Source organism: Pteropus medius, unplaced genomic scaffold, assembly GCF_902729225.1.
Source record: "Pteropus medius unplaced genomic scaffold, Ma_sr-lr_union100, whole genome shotgun sequence".
Lineage (NCBI taxonomy): Eukaryota > Metazoa > Chordata > Mammalia > Chiroptera > Pteropodidae > Pteropus > Pteropus medius.
The window spans coordinates 24,231,582-24,251,753 of record NW_024344378.1 but is presented as its reverse complement, the minus strand read 5'-3'; the positions used below and the strand labels follow the sequence as shown (position 1 = coordinate 24,251,753).

General features: G+C 46.1%; 1 protein-coding gene across 17 annotated transcripts in view; it reads right to left on the bottom strand.

Annotated features, from left to right (window-relative positions):
- Window positions 1-20,172, bottom strand: part of SORBS1 (sorbin and SH3 domain containing 1) — a 211,496-nt gene that overhangs the window by 72,288 nt on the left and 119,036 nt on the right. For 9 of the 17 annotated variants that reach the window (XM_039871670.1, XM_039871669.1, XM_039871671.1 and 6 more), the window contains 5 exons: window positions 16,003-16,350; window positions 12,217-12,361; window positions 8,379-8,408; window positions 3,273-3,445; window positions 1,450-1,513 (listed from right to left, as the gene is read on the bottom strand). In XM_039871670.1, the coding sequence (XP_039727604.1) occupies window positions 1,450-1,513; window positions 3,273-3,445; window positions 8,379-8,408; window positions 12,217-12,361; window positions 16,003-16,350 (760 nt within the window). The remainder of the gene's footprint in view (window positions 1-1,449; window positions 1,514-3,272; window positions 3,446-8,378; window positions 8,409-12,216; window positions 12,362-16,002; window positions 16,351-20,172) is intronic. The other 8 variants (XM_039871676.1, XM_039871677.1, XM_039871684.1 and 5 more) reach the window with 1 other exon arrangement.

The window sequence follows — 20,172 nt, the reverse complement described above, 5'->3', positions numbered from 1 at the left end:
GCTGTGGACATTAGAATTAAGGCAAACAGACAGAGGAATTTGAAAAATTAAGAATCCACTTAACATTAAAGCAGGTAGTTTTATTTAGGACCTGTAATTTAGGCTGAGTTAATAGCTATAACATATGAGAGGGCCAGTATTGCCTGAGGGCAGAATTACATATTTTCCACATATGCACCAGTGTCTCGGTATTTGGGCTACCAGAACTGTGTCTAAAGGAGAGAGACACAGATTGCTGGAGGAAATGGACACCGGCTTTAGGAAGTAACCAGTGGAACTAACACTATCCGATTAGCAACACCACTGTGACGGAGCTCATCCACCCAACTAGAGTGGACTTACTCTTGGCTAAAGAAACACTAAACACGAGCATCTCAGTATTTAGAAACAGTCAAAGAGGGGCACAGCCAGGTTCATTCTGAACAGTGCAGGAGCTAATTAAGTGACGTTAGCTGGCATCCACAGCTAATCAGAGAGATCGGTTATCTGTGGCTTAGGCTGACACTGACCCGAACACTTTTTCTTTGCCTTCATGTGTCATCTGTGCCAGGCAGCCAGACTGGATTTGGCCATAGAGAGGGACAGGATGCTCTGCCCACAGGAGTGGTACCCTTCCCACGGTGCAGCTGCATCTCTGCCTATCAGCTGACTGGCGAAGCAGGCGGTGGGAGCTGGTGGGGTCATGACCTGCCTGAGCACTGGCCCGAGGTTCTCCAGCCATGCTGGGTCATCTGCTGCCACCTGGCGGGCCCCTGACTTGGCAGTGCTTCTCTTCCAGCTTGAGCGGGCTTTGGTGTGTCAGCTCTTGACTGACTCTCAGGGATACCTGCCAAGGGCTGGCTTCCAGCTGGAGAAGATTATCTTTCATATTAACACCGCCTTACAGGTGCACCAGGCACATTACCTCACAAGGCAAATTTTGCTCTCATTTGGACTCTGCATCATCCCTTGGAGAAAGGGAAGTGGGACAAACACAGAGAGGTACACAACTGGCTCACGATCACATGAATGCTGGAGGACTGAATCCAGGTGAGAATAGGTTTTAACTCCCAGTTCAATGCTTTCTCAACTCGTTCTGCCTACAAGACAGACATAGGCTGACATGGGGAAGTGCGCCTCAAGCTAGAAGCAGGTGGGAGTCGGAGCTGCTCCGACCCCAGGCAGGTGGATGTTGGGGTACAGGCAGAGGGCTGGGCTCAGCCTGCTGCATCCCATGGTATCTGGAAGGGAGGACTTGCGAGCTGACCTCAAATCCTACGTGAGGCCGGCACAGAAGTGCTCCCTCCCTCTCCTGCTCTGAAGGGGTACGGCTGGGCTCAGGCAGGCTGGTGCTCAATGAGGTCAAGTCGTGGGGCCAGTTTCCCGGCATCCTAGCGAAGTGAGTTTAGGCCCTTATCACAACAGTCAACAAAGGAGCACAGTGCAGCTTCTACGAATAAAAACTAGTACCTCTGTTCAGTTTGTGGATCTGCTTAAACATGGTCTTGTACCAGTCTTTTGATCTCTCGGTGTTCTGGAAAAAAACAGAGGCAAGGAGGAAAATGAAATGGAAATGTTGGTATGTTTCAGAACTTCTGTGATCACAAAATCAAAACGGAAAGCGACAACACCTCAAGTCAAAATTCACATAACTCTATACATCTTTGTGACTCATATTTAAATCTTATTTAAAAATTCAAAACATTTGAGACAGAACAGAGAAACCAAGAGAGTTAGACCTGAATCTGCAGAGTAATATTTGGTCAAAAGGCTGCAGATTTTGAAAACAGTGAACAAGGATCCACTTGCATGTGTCCATTTTTATATAATTTCTTAAAATTTTATTTTTTGAGAGAATCTCTCTCCATATTAGAGTACTAAACTGAAGTAGAGCCACCTAGAAACATAAGAGACAAAGAACATTCGCTTATCGGGCCATGCCCCCGCCAATTTCAGCTTATTCTGTAGAGTGTATGTAAGTCGCCTTGCATAGGGCCAGATTTAGAATGCATACGTTAAAATGTAACCCATTATAGCAGCCAAAGCCAGAGAGCTGTCATCCTAACCACTGGGCTTTTTCAGGTAAAAATAAAACAAGGAAGAAGACAGGTATTTAGACCAGCCATTTTCACTCCCACTTTACAGATGAGGAAATGAGTGAAAGCTGCCCTCGGTCACAGAGCTGGTGAGAAGGTGAGTGGGGGCTGCCTAACTCCTTGTGGGTAATGTTCTGGGACTCAGACAGACCTGGCACCCACAAGCTGTGTAATGCTGGGTAAGTAATGCAATCGCTCTGAGTCCCTGTTTCCTCATCCATAAAATGGGAATATTAGAATTCACTTTATAGAGTGAATGATATTTAAATGAGATAATATACTCAGCGAGTAGCTGTGATTACTAATAATTCCTCTTTTTCTTATTATTATATAGTAGTTATTACTTAGGACCAGACGACAGTTCTTTTGAGGCTTAGCCCACTGCTGTTTCTATCGGTTCCCTCCAAAAGGACACAAAAACCTGTCCATTTGCTCAACGAAAATCACAGAGAAATATCTTGCAGCCAATGTTCTGGTGGGCATACAGAGAGGCATGGAATTCACTCCAATCCAGCTTCAAAAGCTGGGCTTCCCTGGAATCCCTCAGGGCCTGTAGGAGGCTGGCATGCGGTCGGGGAGAGCTGGGCAGGGTTGCCCAGAGCGAGACCCACTGTTCCGGAGGCCTCAGGTGGCTGAATCCCTTCTGTGGTTCCTTCAGAGTTTCCTACTCACTCTGGATGCTGGGGTAGCTCCCAATGCAGGGGAACTTTTCCTGAACCCGTAGACAGGGACCCTAAGCCTTGTACTCTCCCCAGTGTTCTCTAACCCTGGACTAACAATTTCCGACTGTCCTCAATGGAACGATAAGTAATAAAGGAGACTGGGAAATACTGCCCATAACGTTCTCCCCTTAAACAAAGCCTCTCAGAAGTTCTGTTGCAGGGAAGTCTTGCTGCTTTTCTTTCATCTAGCTTTTCTCCAGTCATTCAACCGTGAAATCCATTTTCTCATAAGACTTAATAACACCTAACACACGCTTGAGAAAAGCTGCCGCACGCTGAGCCCAGGTCCAAGGTGGGCTCGAGAGGCTGGGGCACAGCTCTCTAGACTCTATGGCTTGCAGCAGACTTGGAGAGTAGTGAGGACCCTCCTCATGAGGCCTTTGCAATCCACGGCACGGTCCACGTGCTCTCGGGGTGTACATCCATCGCTAGCTTAGGAGGAAGCCTAGGAGGACTTCCTGGCCAATATTCGTACCCGGAGTGGGATGCCCACTTCATCCACAGAAACATCGCTCAGGTCCTGAGTGCTCTTAACCACTCTCCGGCCATCATCCTTTGCCTTTCTTTCAATAGCCCTGCCCGGAGAGGTGGGTTTTTCCTGGGTTGGTGCCGAGTCCCGCTCTCCCAGTCTTCTTTCTGAGACAGGATCTGGAAGTGAAAAACAATCGTTAGTTGAAGCTCTACTGCTGGCTCCCAAGCAAAACTAAAATTCTCAAACAATCCATCTGGGGGAAAGTGTGTTTGCTAATTCTCAGCTGGAAAGAGTTTCACTCAGAGCAAGGGTCAGCAAACTAGGCCCTGCCACCTGTTTTTGTAAATAAACTTTTGAATGGGCATGACTATTCTAGTATTTACGTATTATTTATGGCTGCTTTCGAGCTACAATGGCAAAGCTGAGTAGCTGTGACAGAAACCGTGTGGCTTGTGAAACCTAATATATTTACCATCTGGGCCCTTCAAAAAAAAATTGCAGAGAGCACGGTAAGTGCCCTGCAGAGATATACACTTGGTGCTCCAGACATCCAAGTGGTTCTGACTATTCTAGAAAGTCAGGGAACAGGCAAAACCGTAAAGAGGTGACCAAATATTACTTAGAAGTTCTTGTTTCATCTTGGAGAAGTCACTTAACTTTTCTGTGCCTCTGTTTTTTCATTCAAAAATGGGGATAATACTTCTACGAGCAAGCTCATAGCGATGCTGCGAGAGAACCTAACAAGCCAGCTTATACCAAAATGCTCAGAAAGCACAAATTGCTAAGTGCACACTGGAATTTTTTAAATGATTCAGGATTGGAAGTTACAGAGAGCTAATAACATACTATATGCGGTCTACAGATTATAAAGTCACTTAGCTTAATCTGTTATTCCAAGCCATGTCATTTATTTATGGAAAGGCATTTATTAAGCACCTGCCAGGTGCTATGCATTCACATGCATAGGACAAGGAACTGTTTGGGGAAGGCAGGGAAAAATGGTCACTTCCATTTAGACATAGTAACTTTGAGACATTCAAGTAGAAATGCCCTAGAGACCCCCCAGAAGAAAGGTGGGCGTGGAGCCCAGGTGAGAGGCCCTGGCCGCAGTGCAATTTTGGAGCCACCAACACAAAAATGAGGGCTGAAGTCAAGGCGATGGAAGAACCCAGTGGAGGAGGTGAGTGAGAGCAGAGTCAAGGGCTGGAGTCATGTCCTAAGGAATGCCACAGACACAGACTGAAAAGCAAAAAGGATTCCCAAAACAATGTCATCAGAGGAACAGGAGATGAATCAAAAAGGTACACTGAGGTGTCGCTGAAACCAGGGAAGATAATTCCAAGAAGTGGGCGGTTCACTGAGTCAAAAAAAAAAAGAAAGAAAAAGAAAAAAAACAACCAAAAACAGAAATGGAAGCAGAGGAGGAGGCATTAAATTAGACAAAAGAAGGGTCACAGGATCTCTCTGAGGCAGCAATTTCAGGAGGGCAGTGGGGACAGATGCCAGACTGCAGAAGGGAGGAAGGTACGTGCGGAAGTGGGGTAGTAAGTAGGGAGGTGAGCAGGGAAGAAAGTGTGTCAGATGGCAACCACGGAGGTCACAACAGAGGGGGCAAAAAGGTCTAAGCCAGAGGAGTCTGAAGTTCTATCAGTGAACCCCCTTAGGTGAGACCGACGGGGAGGGAGATGTCCCCTGGCAACTGACGAACGCTCAATAAACGCCTGTTCACTGATTGAGGGGGAGTTCCTCATCTTCAAGAACGGAAAAGGTGCAGAGTGCTGGCTGAAGGACTAAACTTTGGTAAAAAGGTGGGACGCGAGGGCACATGCAAAGTCGTGCCGCAGTCAGAGATGTGTGTGTGTCTGTGACATCGGCTGGCTCAGGTTTTATGACTTCCACAGTCTGCTCGACGAAGTGTCTCTGCCCAGATTTCAAACTAACTTCTGAAATGAGCACTCACTCATTCTGTCACTACAGAGCGATTTCTAAACATTCTGTGGGAGACTGAGCTCAGTGAGTCCTTCAGAAAACCTGATCTCGGGCATCATCACCACGCGCTTTAAATGATGTTAAGACCAGACTGGCTTTATCGTGTGAGTCCTAATGCTCCCAGGAAATTCCGTCGGGGGTCAAGAACATGGCAGGAAGCCTGGGAAGTGCAAGGGTATTTCAAATTATCAGAGTCTTCCTTTAATATGGCTCTGCTAAGCATTCTCCTCTCCATCCCAAGTATGATCAAGATTTCAAGTGCTATCTCACTTGGTGCTTGGAGGCACATGCCTCGCTCTTTAGTGTCATCTCTTCAGAAGAATTAGATCACAGCTATGCTATTATCGGGGTTTTCAGATGCAGAGAAATTTTGTAATTGTTACAGCAGGTACCTTGACAATAATCACTTAACTGCAAAACTCAGGCTGACAGTCCATGGATGTATTCCAAAGCTGCCAGAATCCTTTTGATCTACAAAAATTAGCCCTGAATCATTTTACTTTATAAGTTTGTGATCATGTGATTCATGACTGAGTGGATTTCAATATACAGAGGGCTGAATTGCAACCGCTGAAAAAACATCTCTCTTTACACAGTGTCACCCAAAGTGACATTTCATTGTGCAACACAGGTAACAAGGCCACCCTTTTTGACGTCCATGTTAAATGAGGGCTTGCTGCTCTTTCTCACTAGGCAAATACTGATCCCTCACATGACATCCTGGAGCATTTATTTCTAATACTATACTGTGCTCTCGAAAGGAAGGTCCTGGAAAGGGCCACTGAGTAAATGATGGTGCTGACAACCTCAGACAGAGCCTCTGTGTTTTAGGAGCTTGGAAAGCTTTCCTTTTCTTCATACCAAAGCTTTCTGATTGAAGATTATAGCAGTGTTGACACCTCTCAGGGAAGGGAGGCATGACCTCTATGTCCCATGCCAGCCCCTCTGTCCTAGCCCTTATCTTGTTTTCCTGTCTGTCCACCATAGGGGACCAGGAGCTTCCTGAGGCCAAACTCCCTGCAGGTCTCATTCCCAGATGAATCTCACTAAATTCCCAGATGAATCTCATGAAGCCCTATGGAGCTCCGTTCGATAAAAACCAGTTAGAAGAAGGGAGGCTGGTGGCCCTTCCAAGTCCCATTACCACAGATGGGTAGAATCAGGAGCTTCGGGGCACGTACCAGCTCAGCCAGCCCCCTCTTTCAGGAGTTTCTGAACAAAATGGTGCTTCTTTTTAAAGAAACCTAACATTTAGGGAGTACTTACTTTATGTCTCATTCTATCAAACACCATAAGTGAATCTGTCCCAAAACTCGAGGACAAAAGCCCGAGGTTTCTTTTAGAGATGAGGAAGAGGCCCGAGCCTGGCCGCGTGGTGGAGAAACCCCGGCATTTACATAGCACTTTCCAGTGTGCAAAGTGAAACCCCCCTTTCTGTTGCATAGGATCCTTACAACACCTCATTCAGGCAGGGGCAAGGATTACCACCCCCATTTCTCACATGAGGAAACTGGCTCAGAGAGGCAAAGTCACTCTGAGCCACCCTGTTCTCAGCAACCTGGGCTGGGCCACAGATTAAAGTGGGCTGGAGTGTGGCACCTCCAGGAGAGGACAGCGAAGGGCACCTTGTACCCTACCACGACCTGTCCTGGTCCCACAGCCAAGTCCTGATAAAGCTGAGAGGGTGTGAGAACCCTATGTCCTCCCCACCCAAGCTCTCCACAAATCACAAGGACAGCAATGGGTTGAAGTAACACAGAAATCATGGAGCAGCTGCTGCTCAGAGAGTGGTAGCTTTTATTAGCCACAGATCAGGAGTTTTTAAGCCCCAAGTTCATGAGTATCTGCAAATCCTGCAAATCGACCACATACGTGTGTTTCCACATGTGTGGCTTTTTTAGAGAATGAATCCACTGCCTTCATTAGGTTCCCCAAATGGGTCCGTGACTGACCCAAGGTTACAAACCATCTCACCACACCACAGCTGTGCAAGGGCAGCACCGTTCCCTGATATGGCCCCGAGCCTGGCTCAGCGCCTGACATGCAGTAGGCGCTCAAAATGATGAGCGAATCAATGGGGGCACCTACTGAAAACAGTAACTCGCATCCATCAAGCACTTAGTGAAGGCCCGTGCTCAGCACTCAGCTGTTTACAAGCAGAACCTATGAGGCCATCTGACGGAAGACACCGATCTGTAGTTTAGCTCATTAGTAACCTGCCTACGGTTACATCATCAGTAGGTGGTAGAACCAAGATTCAGAGCAGAATGGCTACAGCAAGCAGTAAGGAAAAGGCTGAACATTCCTGGGTTTCTTCACAATTTTCGCCTACATGTTTGTTCCCTCCCCACCCAACTCATCCCAACCCTGCACACTTTATCAGGAGTTAGCCTGAGTATCTGATTTATTTGTAGTCACTCCCCACCTTTGTTGGCTCTTGATGAAACTTGTTACTCAAGAGTGGTTAGTACAGAGGGTAGCCTGAGTGTCACCTGGCAGCTGGTTAGAAGTGCAGATTCTTCTCTATACTCATTAAATCCGAATCTCCGGAGGTATGACCTGAGCTCTGACTAGCTATCAAGGAGATTCCGATACCAGCTCAGATTCGGGGAGTGGTGCTCTCACACCCTCTTGTAGGCACTGCTGGTTGGAGGCTCTCGCCTGGGTCCATCATACCAGGGCTTGCCAACCAAAAAGGAAAGATCTTGCCTGTACGTCCCAACCCCCAACTTGTCACATCTTAGGAGAGAGACAGAAGCAATAGAAAGGTGACTTCTTCAGCAAGGCCTACCATGAGCACTCCATCTAAAACATAACTCCTTGTTTTTTTCATTCAGGGTAGTTAGGGTAGCCTGTTTTTACCCATCAAGGCACTTGTCACAGTGCCACAGAACATGTTTTCTAGTTTGGGTCCCTTGCCCCATCTGCCCCTACCAGCCTGAAAGCCGCAGGGAGGCAGGAACCACGGCTCTTTTCACCACCCTTGCAGTCCAGCCATGAACAGCGTCCCCAACACATAAGAGAGGCACACGAGACTTTGCTGATTGAACATCAGGTGGTGACCAGAAGCCGGCTTTGACAGGACAGGTGTTAACATGTAAATAAATACTTCTCACCTACCTGAAAGGCTACTGAGTCGCTTCTGCTGTTCTGTGGTAAAAGAAAAAATACACAGTGTAAGTGAGATTTACAAAGACATGGTAAGACTGGTACAACTCGTTAGGATCCTAAAATCTGTATCCTTACTATCCTCTGGGCTCAGATGCTAATATACTGTGCAGTCCAGCTAAATACAGGGGATTAAAATGGCTCCGTTATCTGAGTGTGGTGTTGCCGATTCCCCTCCCCCTAGAGTCATACCAGGATTCAGGGAATTGTCACCGTTTTCTGGTTGTTTACATCTTGTCTCAAGATAATTTGGTCACTGAAGGAGCCCATCTCAACTCCCAGCTCAAGGGAGCAGGACCCTATACAACCCCAGTCTTGGTACCTTGTGAGAGAAAGTAATTGCAATCATAACAATGCAGCTGCCATCTCCTGAGAGCTTGCTAAGTGCCACACATTGTTTTAAGAGCTTTTGCAAAGGTTAACACTTTTAATTTTCGCTGCAACCCTAGTGGGTAGGTCAGGTTGGCTGAGACACTTCAGAATAAAGGGGCACAAAGTAACCGAGATGACACTGAAAACCAGAGCTGGGTCTAGAACCTGGATCCCCTTATCTCCTAGTCCAGGTTCTTTCCAACTCTAATCACCAGGCCCCTGTCATTCCTTAACATGGAATGACATCCTTAACATGTCATTCCTTAACTGGGCACTCACGAGGAAGGGAGGCCAACCTCTCCTTTAGAGAGTTCTGTGCATACGTGCTATGGGATAAGCACAAAAATGACCTTCACCTTCCACAGCTGCTAAATATAAAGTAGCCACACAGATAAAAATAGAAGGCTTGCCAGAACATGGGTGCTATCATCATCCCCCTTGGCCACGTCCCCACCCTCCTTCCAGAGTCAGTGTGGCCAAGAAGTAAATAGAGCGGCAGGGAAGCTCACGGCCGGCGGATGCAGCCCTGTCCACCTCTGCACGTGGATGAGGCTCACACTGGCCGGACAATAGAAGCCCAGCAGAGCTCTAGGCTCAGCTCTGCCAGCAACTTCCAGGTGACATTGACCAATCATGTAACCTCATTTTCCTCAGTTTCCGCCTCAGTTTCTCCCTTGTCTATTAAATCGAAGTGCTCACTGGATCCATGGTTCCCAAACTCTGGACGCTAAGTCAGAGGCCAGACCTTCCCCAGCAGGTAAAAGCAAATTTTTCAAGTCAAAAGACTACTTTCTTTCTTGGAGGGACAGGTGATGTCGATAATAGCAATTGCTTTTCAAGGGTGTTATTTAGAAAAGTTAGAAGTTAAAAACCCTAGGATGGTCCCCAGACTGTTTCGCGTGACATGAGATCCAGGAGTCTGGGAACCACCGAGCTCTTGCTCTCCAGTGTGGTCCACGGACCAGCAGCACAGACAAGCCCCGTGAATTGCTGAAAAATGCAGGATCTTAGCCCTGCCCCAGACCTCCTGAAAGTTAAGACGCCCAAGACTCTAAGCACGTTAAAGATGGAGAAGCTTTGAGCTAGAGGACCCATGCGCCTCCTTCAGCCCTTAGCTCCCTGATTCAAATCCTCCTTCTTGACTGATCGTGAACCATCGGCCCCAGACACACGTGGCATAAAAGCTCACGAGGAGCCAGGGCTGTGTTGTACACAACCTTCAGAGACAGGCCAGATGCGTGGTGGCCCTCCATTTGTTCGCAGTTAGTGGAGGTGGCTTGGAGACATGGATTACTGTCACACTGTGCCCTGGGCCAGTCTAGGCAGGAAAAGAAGGGAAACCTTTTTTAGGATGACTAGAGTCCCAGAAGTAAAGTTATCATTCACTCAGGAATCTTTATTATAGGTAAGAAATCGTTTTCATGGGTACTGTCCAGGATGCAAAGCAGATCTGCCAGGCTGGGCAAATTCCAAAGCAAAGCTGAAACGCTTGACCTAAACCCCACTGATAATCAGTAATCTGAGACTGGGCCGGCAAGGCGCTTTCATTCCCCTAGATTCTTCCTGCCCCACCTCCTTGGGGAACATATGGTTTGCTCTTTATGGGAAACTATTTTTAATTCCATAAAATGAATATATTTGTATCCTTTTCTGAAGGATGTGTGATTAAGGCTGCATAATTCTGATTTTTAAACCAAAGGGCAGGATTTGGACAAAAGAGAAAGGTAAGAACCAAAGGCATTTAGGCAAATAAGAAGAACTCACTTGTTCAGGGAAGAACCAGAAAGGAACTACAGGCATTTCTGTGCCCAAAGATGTCTCGCTAGGTGTCATCAGAGGGACTTGGCAGAAGCAGCTGCCATTACACTTGGCATTTCCCAAAAACCAAGTTGCCTTGGGAATAAATCCCATTTTTAGAGAAACTGCCTTTCCTTCTGGGAACTAACTTGCTTTGGTTTGACTGGATTTTTTTTAAGATGAGTCATAAAGAAGTTCATAGAGAACCAAAATTTCACTTTGTCCTGCATTACGAATACTTTCTGGGCAGAGAAAGCTATTGCCAGTAAGGGGTAAGGCACTGCCGAAAGGAGAATGGGCTCTTACATAATTTAGCGTGGGGGCTGGGACCCATTTCGACTTTTAGAAGAACACAGATTCGCGGGTGAAAATGAATATGGAAGTTGCACATGGTGGAAAAAAAAATTACTAAAATAACTAAGATTTGAGTGGGAAGATTTTAAGTGAGAGAGAAAGTTTCATTCATCTGCTTGTCAAGTTAGAAGCAGGAAACAGAAAACTCCATTTAATATGGAGAACAATTAAAAATAGACTCCAGCCCCAGTCTCATCCAAGCTAATGCAAAGAGGGGGGAGGGACGAGAAACTATGAAGTAGGCAAGCAAGGAGTCAAGAAAAGGAAAATTTGGTACAGAGTTTCGAGCTCTGAGCAAAATAATTAAACCTCCACTGTTCTCTGAAATTCAGAGGAAGAAGTCCTTTCTCCACTCAGAAACAGCTTGAAAACTTTACATTTCATACTGCCAAGACTTTTGCGAAGGGAAAGTTCTTTCTTCTATTTAATTCCGAAAAGAAAAACTTGGAATTTAGAATCATCTTCTGGAATTTTCAAGCAGAAGAATCAACATATACCATTATTACCTCACGGCACTTCTGCTTCACCTAAGATGCCCCTGCAGAGAAGAGAAGAACCAGCCAGAAGCAGTGAGAGAAACTGTAGAAAAGAAACACGAAAAACCCTCAGCAGAGCTGTCTGGGGACATGTAGTGAAAGGGGCAAACAGCCACTCATGTCCCCAGAGACGCAGTGAATGGTCGCTGAAGGCAGTAACTGCTGGTGAGAATGAAGGCTGGTGAGTCACGAAGAAAAAGTTCCGTAGCCTCTGTTTTAGAGGTACAAAAACATGTTTTATATTTTAGAACATTTTTCATCTGCTTTGTTTTCTTTTTTTAAATTTTGGTGCTCAAAATTTTGCTTTCTAGAAAATTCATGATGTCAAAGAATGAAATGATTTAGGACTCTACTTAAAAGAGGCATTAGTGTACCTAGATTTTCCCAGCAAAGCTCTGACTGGAATTCTCATGAGGAGGAATTAGGGGCATGGCACAGACTTTTTCTTTTCTGTCTTTTCTTTCTTTTTGGTGCTGCCATCTGAAGACACTGTGAACACACCCAAAGTGTGGAACACGCATGACGCTAGCTTACTTATCCCAGATCAAGGGCTTGTCTGCCTGCTGTGGTCTACTTAGTGAGTCATGGAAGTAAACTGGGGCAGGTGGCCTTGGGGGAAAATGGGCTTTGTGAAAATTTCTGTGGAAAGGCAGAATTCTTGTCCCAGATGTCATAGAATAGCTAGGCTGACTCGTGAGCTGAGGGAGGGGCGCGCTGCCAAGCTCCTTTACCTCGATTATGCTGCAAGAGCACAATAGTAGGGTTGACAATCGTCGTGGAGGGGTAGGCAGATGATGGCTTGCTAAGTGGTGCAAAGGTTTGGGAATCAGTTCCAATACGAGATGAAGAAACTTCGTTTAGTTGAGGACTTGAATCCTGAAAAGAAAACGAACGTTATAATTGTCAATACCTGAAACCTAGAGTTAACACTTTTTAAAAAAGAAATTTAAAGCTTTACAAAACCTTAATTATAAAAAAGAAATGTAATTAATGAGACATCGTTAATTCTAATTATAGAAGCTTAATCTGGAATGCTTGTTCTCTTTGATGGCATTAGTAAAGGTAGAAAGGGAAAGTCTCATACATTATTTTCACCTGGTAATAATTGTGGATCAATCCGGTTACTGAAAAAGCAAATTCAAATCCAAGTAGAAAAACATGCATAACTCATGCAATTCTAAATGCGATCCAAGAATGAAAGCTGGTTTAATTGGGAAAAATCAGGAAAGTTTAGTATACTTGTTTAAAGAAACATGAGAATGTGAGGACAAGAAGCCATCCACGGAAGGATAGGAAGAGTGAAGTACTGGTACTCCTGGAAAGCTGCTTTCATCATCCACTTCGCTGGACAACCTTACAAGTACTTGCTTCTGAAATTCGGATATTATCTTGTCTTACTGTGATGTCTTTTCACTCCAATATTGAATGACAAAGATCTCTCAAGTAAAGAATTGTGAAAATGCTGACTTTTAAGAACCTGAGAGTCTCTGTGAAAAAATACCAATAACATTACTACTAATATTATAATCTTCACAATGGAATGCCAGTCTTTTTAAAGACATGAAAATAAGACCACGAAATGTAGTGAAGATATGTAGGCAGTTTCCTCTATCGTACCTATACATTTTGTAACGTTTCTATTTTAGAATTCACAGACCCTAACGCTAGAATATCATTCTTAAAGGGTTTGAAGAACAAGACTTTGTTACTCTCTAAATAAAAGTATGGCTCAAGGCAATTCAGATGTTCCATCAGAGATCAATTGCTCTGTAAGTACCTGGAGGACAAGAGCCATGCCTCTGTCCCTCCTCCTGCCCCCACACTGTAGCACAACACCCTGCAGACAGAAGGTGCTCAGTAAATGCCACATGAATGAGAGGAGCTACCTAGCAACCTGCACTAGCAAAAGTGCAACAAAAGAGAGGATGAGTGTCAGGACTCGGGACAGCTCCTGACACACAGTAGGGGCGGCTTCCTTAAAACAGTGGCTTGGTCAGTTCAACTCTTCTGAAAGTGGCCCTAATGTTACAGCTGTTATTTATGAGCAGCAGCTCAGTTTAGTGAAGAAAACCTTTTCCCAGGACTCGAGAGGCACAATATGGTCTTTTACAAAGTGCTTCATCTCGATTTTTTCATTTGTAAAGTGGAAAACAATCACACTGTCCTAAGTTATTTCCAAAGTGATGTAATAAAGATAAATGACATATCAGTAAAAACGCTGCCATAATAGCCCCAAGAAACACAAAAAGTCAGGCATACAGCTCTTTAAAGTACAAATTCCTCCTGTGACGTCTGGAAGGATCATGTGAACATTAAGCATTTTATAAATTTCACTCTGCGGCGCATGTCTGATTTCTGGAACTTTACAAAAAAATGGCTATTGACTAAAAGAACCTGAACCAATTAACGTGAATTTTCTCCTTTCCTCTTACTCTCAAATAGCTGCAGGTGGAGCAGATATCAACTTGTGGTTTGGCCGCCATCCACAGGGCATCTGCAATTCTTGAAAATTCTCAGTTAGTGGAGGCACCCAAGCAATTTCCTTTTTCACCTCTTACTCAGTTACCTGAGGCCAAACCAGAAATAATCAGGCCAATTAAAATCCTCTTGGGAAGTCTATACCAGGCCGATCAGTCAAGGTTTGAGAAACTGAAACACCATCCCAACTAACCTGTCCTGGTACACTGAAACAAACTCAATATGAAAGCCTAGATCTCCACAAATAATAAAATATAGGGTGCACGGCAAAACTACTCACTAGGTATACCTGCACACTAAAAATAAGACTTGCTTTACATGCTTCCCTATGCCAAAGGGAAGAATACCTGTACCCTCTGAAACAACAAAGGCTTCTAATTCACCTATAAGTTGAGCAACTGTGAAGTGAGTGCATCATGGAACAATCTAGAATTTTCCTCCAACAGGGCTGAACTATAAAGTTCAAAGCTAGGGTATCCAAGCCCTTTGGCCGAATTTGGCAGAGTCCTGACCTAACTGCATTATGCTGGGAGATCTGAGAAGAGCTCCCAGCCCAGGACGTAGCCATTCCCAGCTTTGGTGTGTCTGATACATGACTATACATTCTCTTAAAAGCCAAAAAAAAACCCATCTCCTTCCTGCTTTCTGCATGACTCACTTCAGTTTAATGAGTCATCTGAACCTGTTTTGTAGGCATACCTCTTTATGCAAAGGGGGGCGGGGTCAATGAATGTTTAGTTTCACCAGCCAGCTGCATGACCCTATATCTCAAAATGTGGGCCACAGACCCTCAACGTCAGAATCCCCCCAGGATGTGTGCTACCAAGTAGCCTGAGTCATAGGTCCCTTCCCAGACCCACTCAATCAGAACCTCTGCGAGTATACCTAGTGTTAACAATTTACATGAGCTTCCCTGCTGCTCAGAAGATCCCATGTCCACTAAGCTTGAGAACTCATATGCCACTCAGATAAACCCTCTGGGAGCAGGGGCTGTGCCCGTTCAAGACTATACACACAGAATCTAGCAGAATGCCTAGGACATAGTAGGAACTCAATGAGTAATTATTAATGAGCTAGTTACTTATTTTTGCGAGAACTCTGGCCCCCATTTGCCAAGGCAAGTCCTCAGCAATGTAGCTAAGATTTATTGAGCACGCTCTCTGTGCCAAGCACAATAATCAAACTTTTACCCACTCAGGCCCCCTGTACCCCACAGCCCTGTATGTAGATCCATGTACCCCTATTTTACAGCTCACACTGAGCTGTAGTTCTTTCAGAGTCTGTCAATCCCTAGGGCTCCAGAGGAGACAGCAGACGGGGTACTTTGATTCAGCTTTACTCTAAAGCACTGAGGCTTTCCCACCTGTGATGGGGACCTGTCCCTCACGGGATGGGACCTGAGGTGTCAGGGTTCTTTAACTTCACGTCACCAGTGAGATACTGTTTTGCCACAAAAGCCTTGTGAGCCACTACTCAGGGGCCCCAACAATTTCCTCTCTTTTGAGGATATAGTTCTAACATCTGTACAAGGCTTTTCTATCCATTTGCTCAATTAAACTCAATTCTGTTTTTTTTTTTTTTAACCTAGTCTCTGCCAAGCTGTATATAAAAGAGTTTACTTGCTAAATCAACACAAGAGTGAATCTTCCTCCACTAGAATCTCCCTGTTCCACATAATTCTCCAGCTTTCCTCAGCCCTCAACACTGCATCTGCCTGGCCTGCGGCGAGTATAACAAGCCAAAAGCAAGGCCACAGAGGTTTTCTCTGAGGGAAGACAAAGTTCTTTCAGGAAGATGTGCATTCCGAACAGGACAGCGAGGAAGAGGGACGTGCGACTCGGGGACAGCTGCTAGAGACCGGCGGGCACGCGGGAGGGAGGCATGCACGCCAGCGAGAGCAAACGGTTCCGGTCATCACACAAGCACAGCAGCAGCCAACACCTCCCTGGGAACTCAGTACTTCAGTGAGAAAGGGGTTTTCATTGCCGGGAGCAGAGACATTCAGGAAAGCCACGAGGAAGGGGTTCCAGCAAGCTTACGGTACTTGACACGGCTCCCGTGAGGTCAGGCTCCAAGACTCTGTGGAGGCCCTCCGGTACCGGAGGGACCAGCGGAGGTGGTGGTGAGAAGGATGGTGGTGTCTGGCTAACGGGGTAGGGAGCTGGCTGGCTGTGCTGGGGCCGCCTCTGCAGATGAGGGGGAATGAAATCATCTAGAGTCGGGAAGGTCAGAGGTGAGCCTGCAGGGGCGGTCGCCGGGATTGGGGGGCCAAGTGGCCCCAGAGATGCTGGAGGTCTGGCAGTGCCTTCTTGCCCTCTGTCAGCATTAACCAGGTAGAGAGGGACAACTATAACCTCAGGCTGGGCGGGGCTGGAGGAAGTGGCATCCTGTGGGAAATAAGGGGGTCGTTACGTAAAGGGGTATGGCAGGGAAGGAGGAATTCCACATTTAAACAGTTGACAGTAGACATGCAATGATGTACTCTGAGAACTATTTAATCAGTGCCCTTTCTTCGGAGTGCATGAGACAGTCAGTGCTAGCCAGTTGGCCTCCTGACACTCTATGACACAGAGGGAATCCCATCCAAGTTTACTTTCCATCCATCTATTTTTGAATCCTTTTAACACTTTGAGAGAAAGAGAGAGAAAACAGAACAGGCAGGCAGGCTGTGTTTAACCCCCAAAGCTGCTTGCAGAGGCTGAAAGCTTGGGTGTAAATACAATTTCTTTGGCACCTTGTTATAAAACATAAACAGTCTATATCTCACCGTATTATTAGTCTACGTATTCCACGCTCTGGCATACTTACATATTTACAGAAAAGAGAGAGAGGGAGACAGAGGGCTGTGCTGAAATATTCAGAGAGAAAAATTCGGGATTCGAGCTGCAGCAATATTAACAAGGAAAGGGGTAGGCAGCCCGGAAAACAAATGAGCTGCTCACGTGAGTTTCAAAAGAGACGGAGTAGAAGACACACAAACATTCCTAATTCCTTGCCTTGGCTGGATAACACGGCTGCAAAAGGTAAGGTTCTTTTCTCTTCCGTTTTTCGGGATCAGAGGTAACCGGGGGGCCTAGCACGGGTGGTCTCACTGCTTCTAGGAACGAAGGCCAAGTCCCCAGGGAAGGGCTCTCGCCACGGTTAACGGCATCTTTACGGGGGTCAAAGAATAGCTCGGGAGGGTGAGGAGGAGCAGAAGGTGGCTTTCCCGTGCCGGCTGTGCAGGAGACGATGCTGGGAGCCGGTGCCTGAGTGCCTTTGGCTGGGTCACGTGCAACACAAGAGAGGCTTTCTGATGCCACTGGGCAAATGTTATTGGATAAACAAGGTACATATAAGCTGCTGACCTTTTTATTCCCAACTGCCTCATGACGTGGGTTAGAGCTCACATTCCCACTATAAACTGTCTTGGTGGCTACACAGTGGTGCTGGGGTTGGGATGAAGCACTGGGGAACGTGGAACCCAGAAGCGAGAGCCCAGGGCACACCGTGTCTTTGAGAGCTGATCTGGCTGCCAGTGGGACAGGGACAGGCTGGGGTCGTGAGGGGTTCTGCTGGCTGGGGGTGCTGGGTGGGATGAAAGGCTTTGGTGAGCTCTGGTAGAGCGAGTCCTTGTAGACGCTGCGGAGGGCAGGAGGCTGCCATGCAAAGCAATCCTCTTTAGGGAGAGGAGGGCGTGGGGGAGAGAGAACCTTTATTTTGAAAACACAGTATCAGGACAAGGCAAAGAGAGAGAGGAGGGGAAACGGAAAGAAGGCCGACCGTTAGAAATAGTACCATAACACAATCTGAGGAAAAAAACAATTCTAGACATGTTCTTAAGCAAATCCTCAGCTGAGACTCCTCATGCTGGGTAAAAGCCACGGACTGAATCGTACTCACCTGGAGAGGCAAGCTCGACTCTCCCTCACATCCCAGGGAGGTTTTGCTCAGCCCAGGAGAGGCCACGCGCCAAGTAAATTCTGACACCGAAACTTGGTTGACCTTCTAGACCTCCTGACTGAAAAATGGGGCCCAAGGGCTAAATGCCGGTGGAAGAAGCCCCCAAGACCCCACTTTCCTCACAACTCCTTTCCTCAGAGTTTTTTCTCTTTAAGCCTTTGGCTTTAAAAGTTCACCGAAGCTCTCGAGTGTCTTTCGTTCTTTTCCCTTAGGAAAGGGAGAATTGGAAGAGCCATCCTTATTCATGCTCATAGGAGATATCTTAATCGAATCACTTGAGATTTAGCACTCAGTTCCATAAGCACGACAAATTAAAGCTCCCCAAGAAGAGAACGCTAAGGACTTAGAATCCACATGTGCTCTTTTCTCAGAGGACACAATTTGATGGAACTAATTAATAGAAGGAAGACAGGCATGAGATTAAGAGCATGTAGTCTCCAGTTTTTGCGCACAGAGCAAAGGGACCAGGCAAAAGCACTTGATTGACCTATCAGATTGGACTGTGCCTGGTTTATCACACTCTAGCCTTTCCCATTCCCACCCAGCCCACCGCCTGGCACAGACAATCCTAGAGGGGTGTAATCAGCCTCAAGCTCCTAGCTTAAACCTAAAGCTCTGGTTACGGGTTCAGAGCTAGAAACCTGTAGTTCACATCTTACTCCCTCTCCTTCAACATGGCTCCTAGCTCGTCCTAGGGTTTCAGTGGGGCAGAGGGTCGGGAATGGGGTAAATCTCCAGACTGATCTGCATTTCAGTGAGAGCCATATGTCAACTTGTGGCTCCATTGGGAATTGCACAATAAGTTTATTTTCCTAGTGTTATGGCTGAATGTCTGTGTCTGCCAAAATTCATATGCTGAGCACCTAACCGTAAGTAACAATATTTAAAGGTGGGGCTTTTGGGAAGCAGTTAGAGTTAGATCAGGTCGTGAGGGTGAGCCCCATGATCGGATTGGTGTCTTTGTAAGAAAGGGGTGAGAACAGAGCTCTCTCTCTCTCTACCACGTGAGGACATAGTGAGAAGACAGCCATCTACAAGCCAGGAAGAGAGCCCTAACCAGGAACCGAGTAGGCCAGCACCTTGATCTTGGACTTCTCGACCTTCAGAACTGTGAGAAACAAATGTCTGTTGTTTAAGCCACCCATCTATGATGTTTTGTTACAGCAGCCCAAGCTAAGGCACCTAGATGTTCTTCACTGGCCCCTATCTTTAAAGATAGCCCAATACTGGAAGAAAACCAGAACCTTCCTCCAAATGGCATGTGCGAGGTACGTTAGGGTTTGGTCAATCCCAGTAGATGGATTATGACCAAAATTGGGAGGGTGCAAGGGTGTGGGTCTGTTTTGAGGTTGCTTTTCATTTTATTTATATTTTTTTGTGGCATGCAAGCAGCAAGAGGAAGGAATGTTAGCAAGGGTGAATAGGTGGGAAATAAAAGAGTTTTGAGTCTAGATCACTTCACAAATTCAGTTTTCAAGTTACGAATAACCTGGATGAAGAAGAAATTATTGGGGCATCCTAGGTTAACTTGATGCTATCTTTTTCACAGGGTGCCCATGACAGTGACAGTGACAGTGGAATGTGGCCATATGTACCAGCCAAAAATAAAAAATGAACAGCCCCTCTTCAGCAGTTTCCAGGAGCAAAATCTTCCAGAGTATTCGCTTGGTTTCAGTGAACGCACTGGAGGTTGGGGCATGTTTACAGACTAAACGATGCTCTCTAGAAACAAAACACCAGCCTATGCGCACAAAGGGACTAGGGGGAAGTTGATAATGGTTGTCGGGGAGGTAAGTAAAAGACAATTTGAATTAGGCTCAGATTTACTTTTACTTTGAGCTCGAGTGTCCTTCATGTGATTCCTTCCTGTCCAAAGATAGAAATCGATTTCAATGAGTTTTTAAACTTAATTTGGCTGTGGCCATATATGGTGCCACAGCTGCATTACATCAGACGCAAGCCTTCCCAGGCCTTTGACCCTATAAAGAGGACGCTTCCCCAGAGTGTTGACAATGTATACAGAGCCAAAAGCCTTCCTGTCCTGAAGCTTCTTTTAGTCCTAAAGAAGGAGGTAGACAGGCAAAGTCACTTTACATGGAAGGAATTGCTTTCTGTTTCATTGTAAACATTGCAGGAAACAGACTGTTTGCATGCTCCTCAGCAGGATACTAATGACATTTCATTTCTCTTCTTAGAAAGTGAGGCAGTGAAAAAATGGGGCTGCTTGGAAGAATCTGATATGTCCCTGGTTTATACAGTTCCATAAA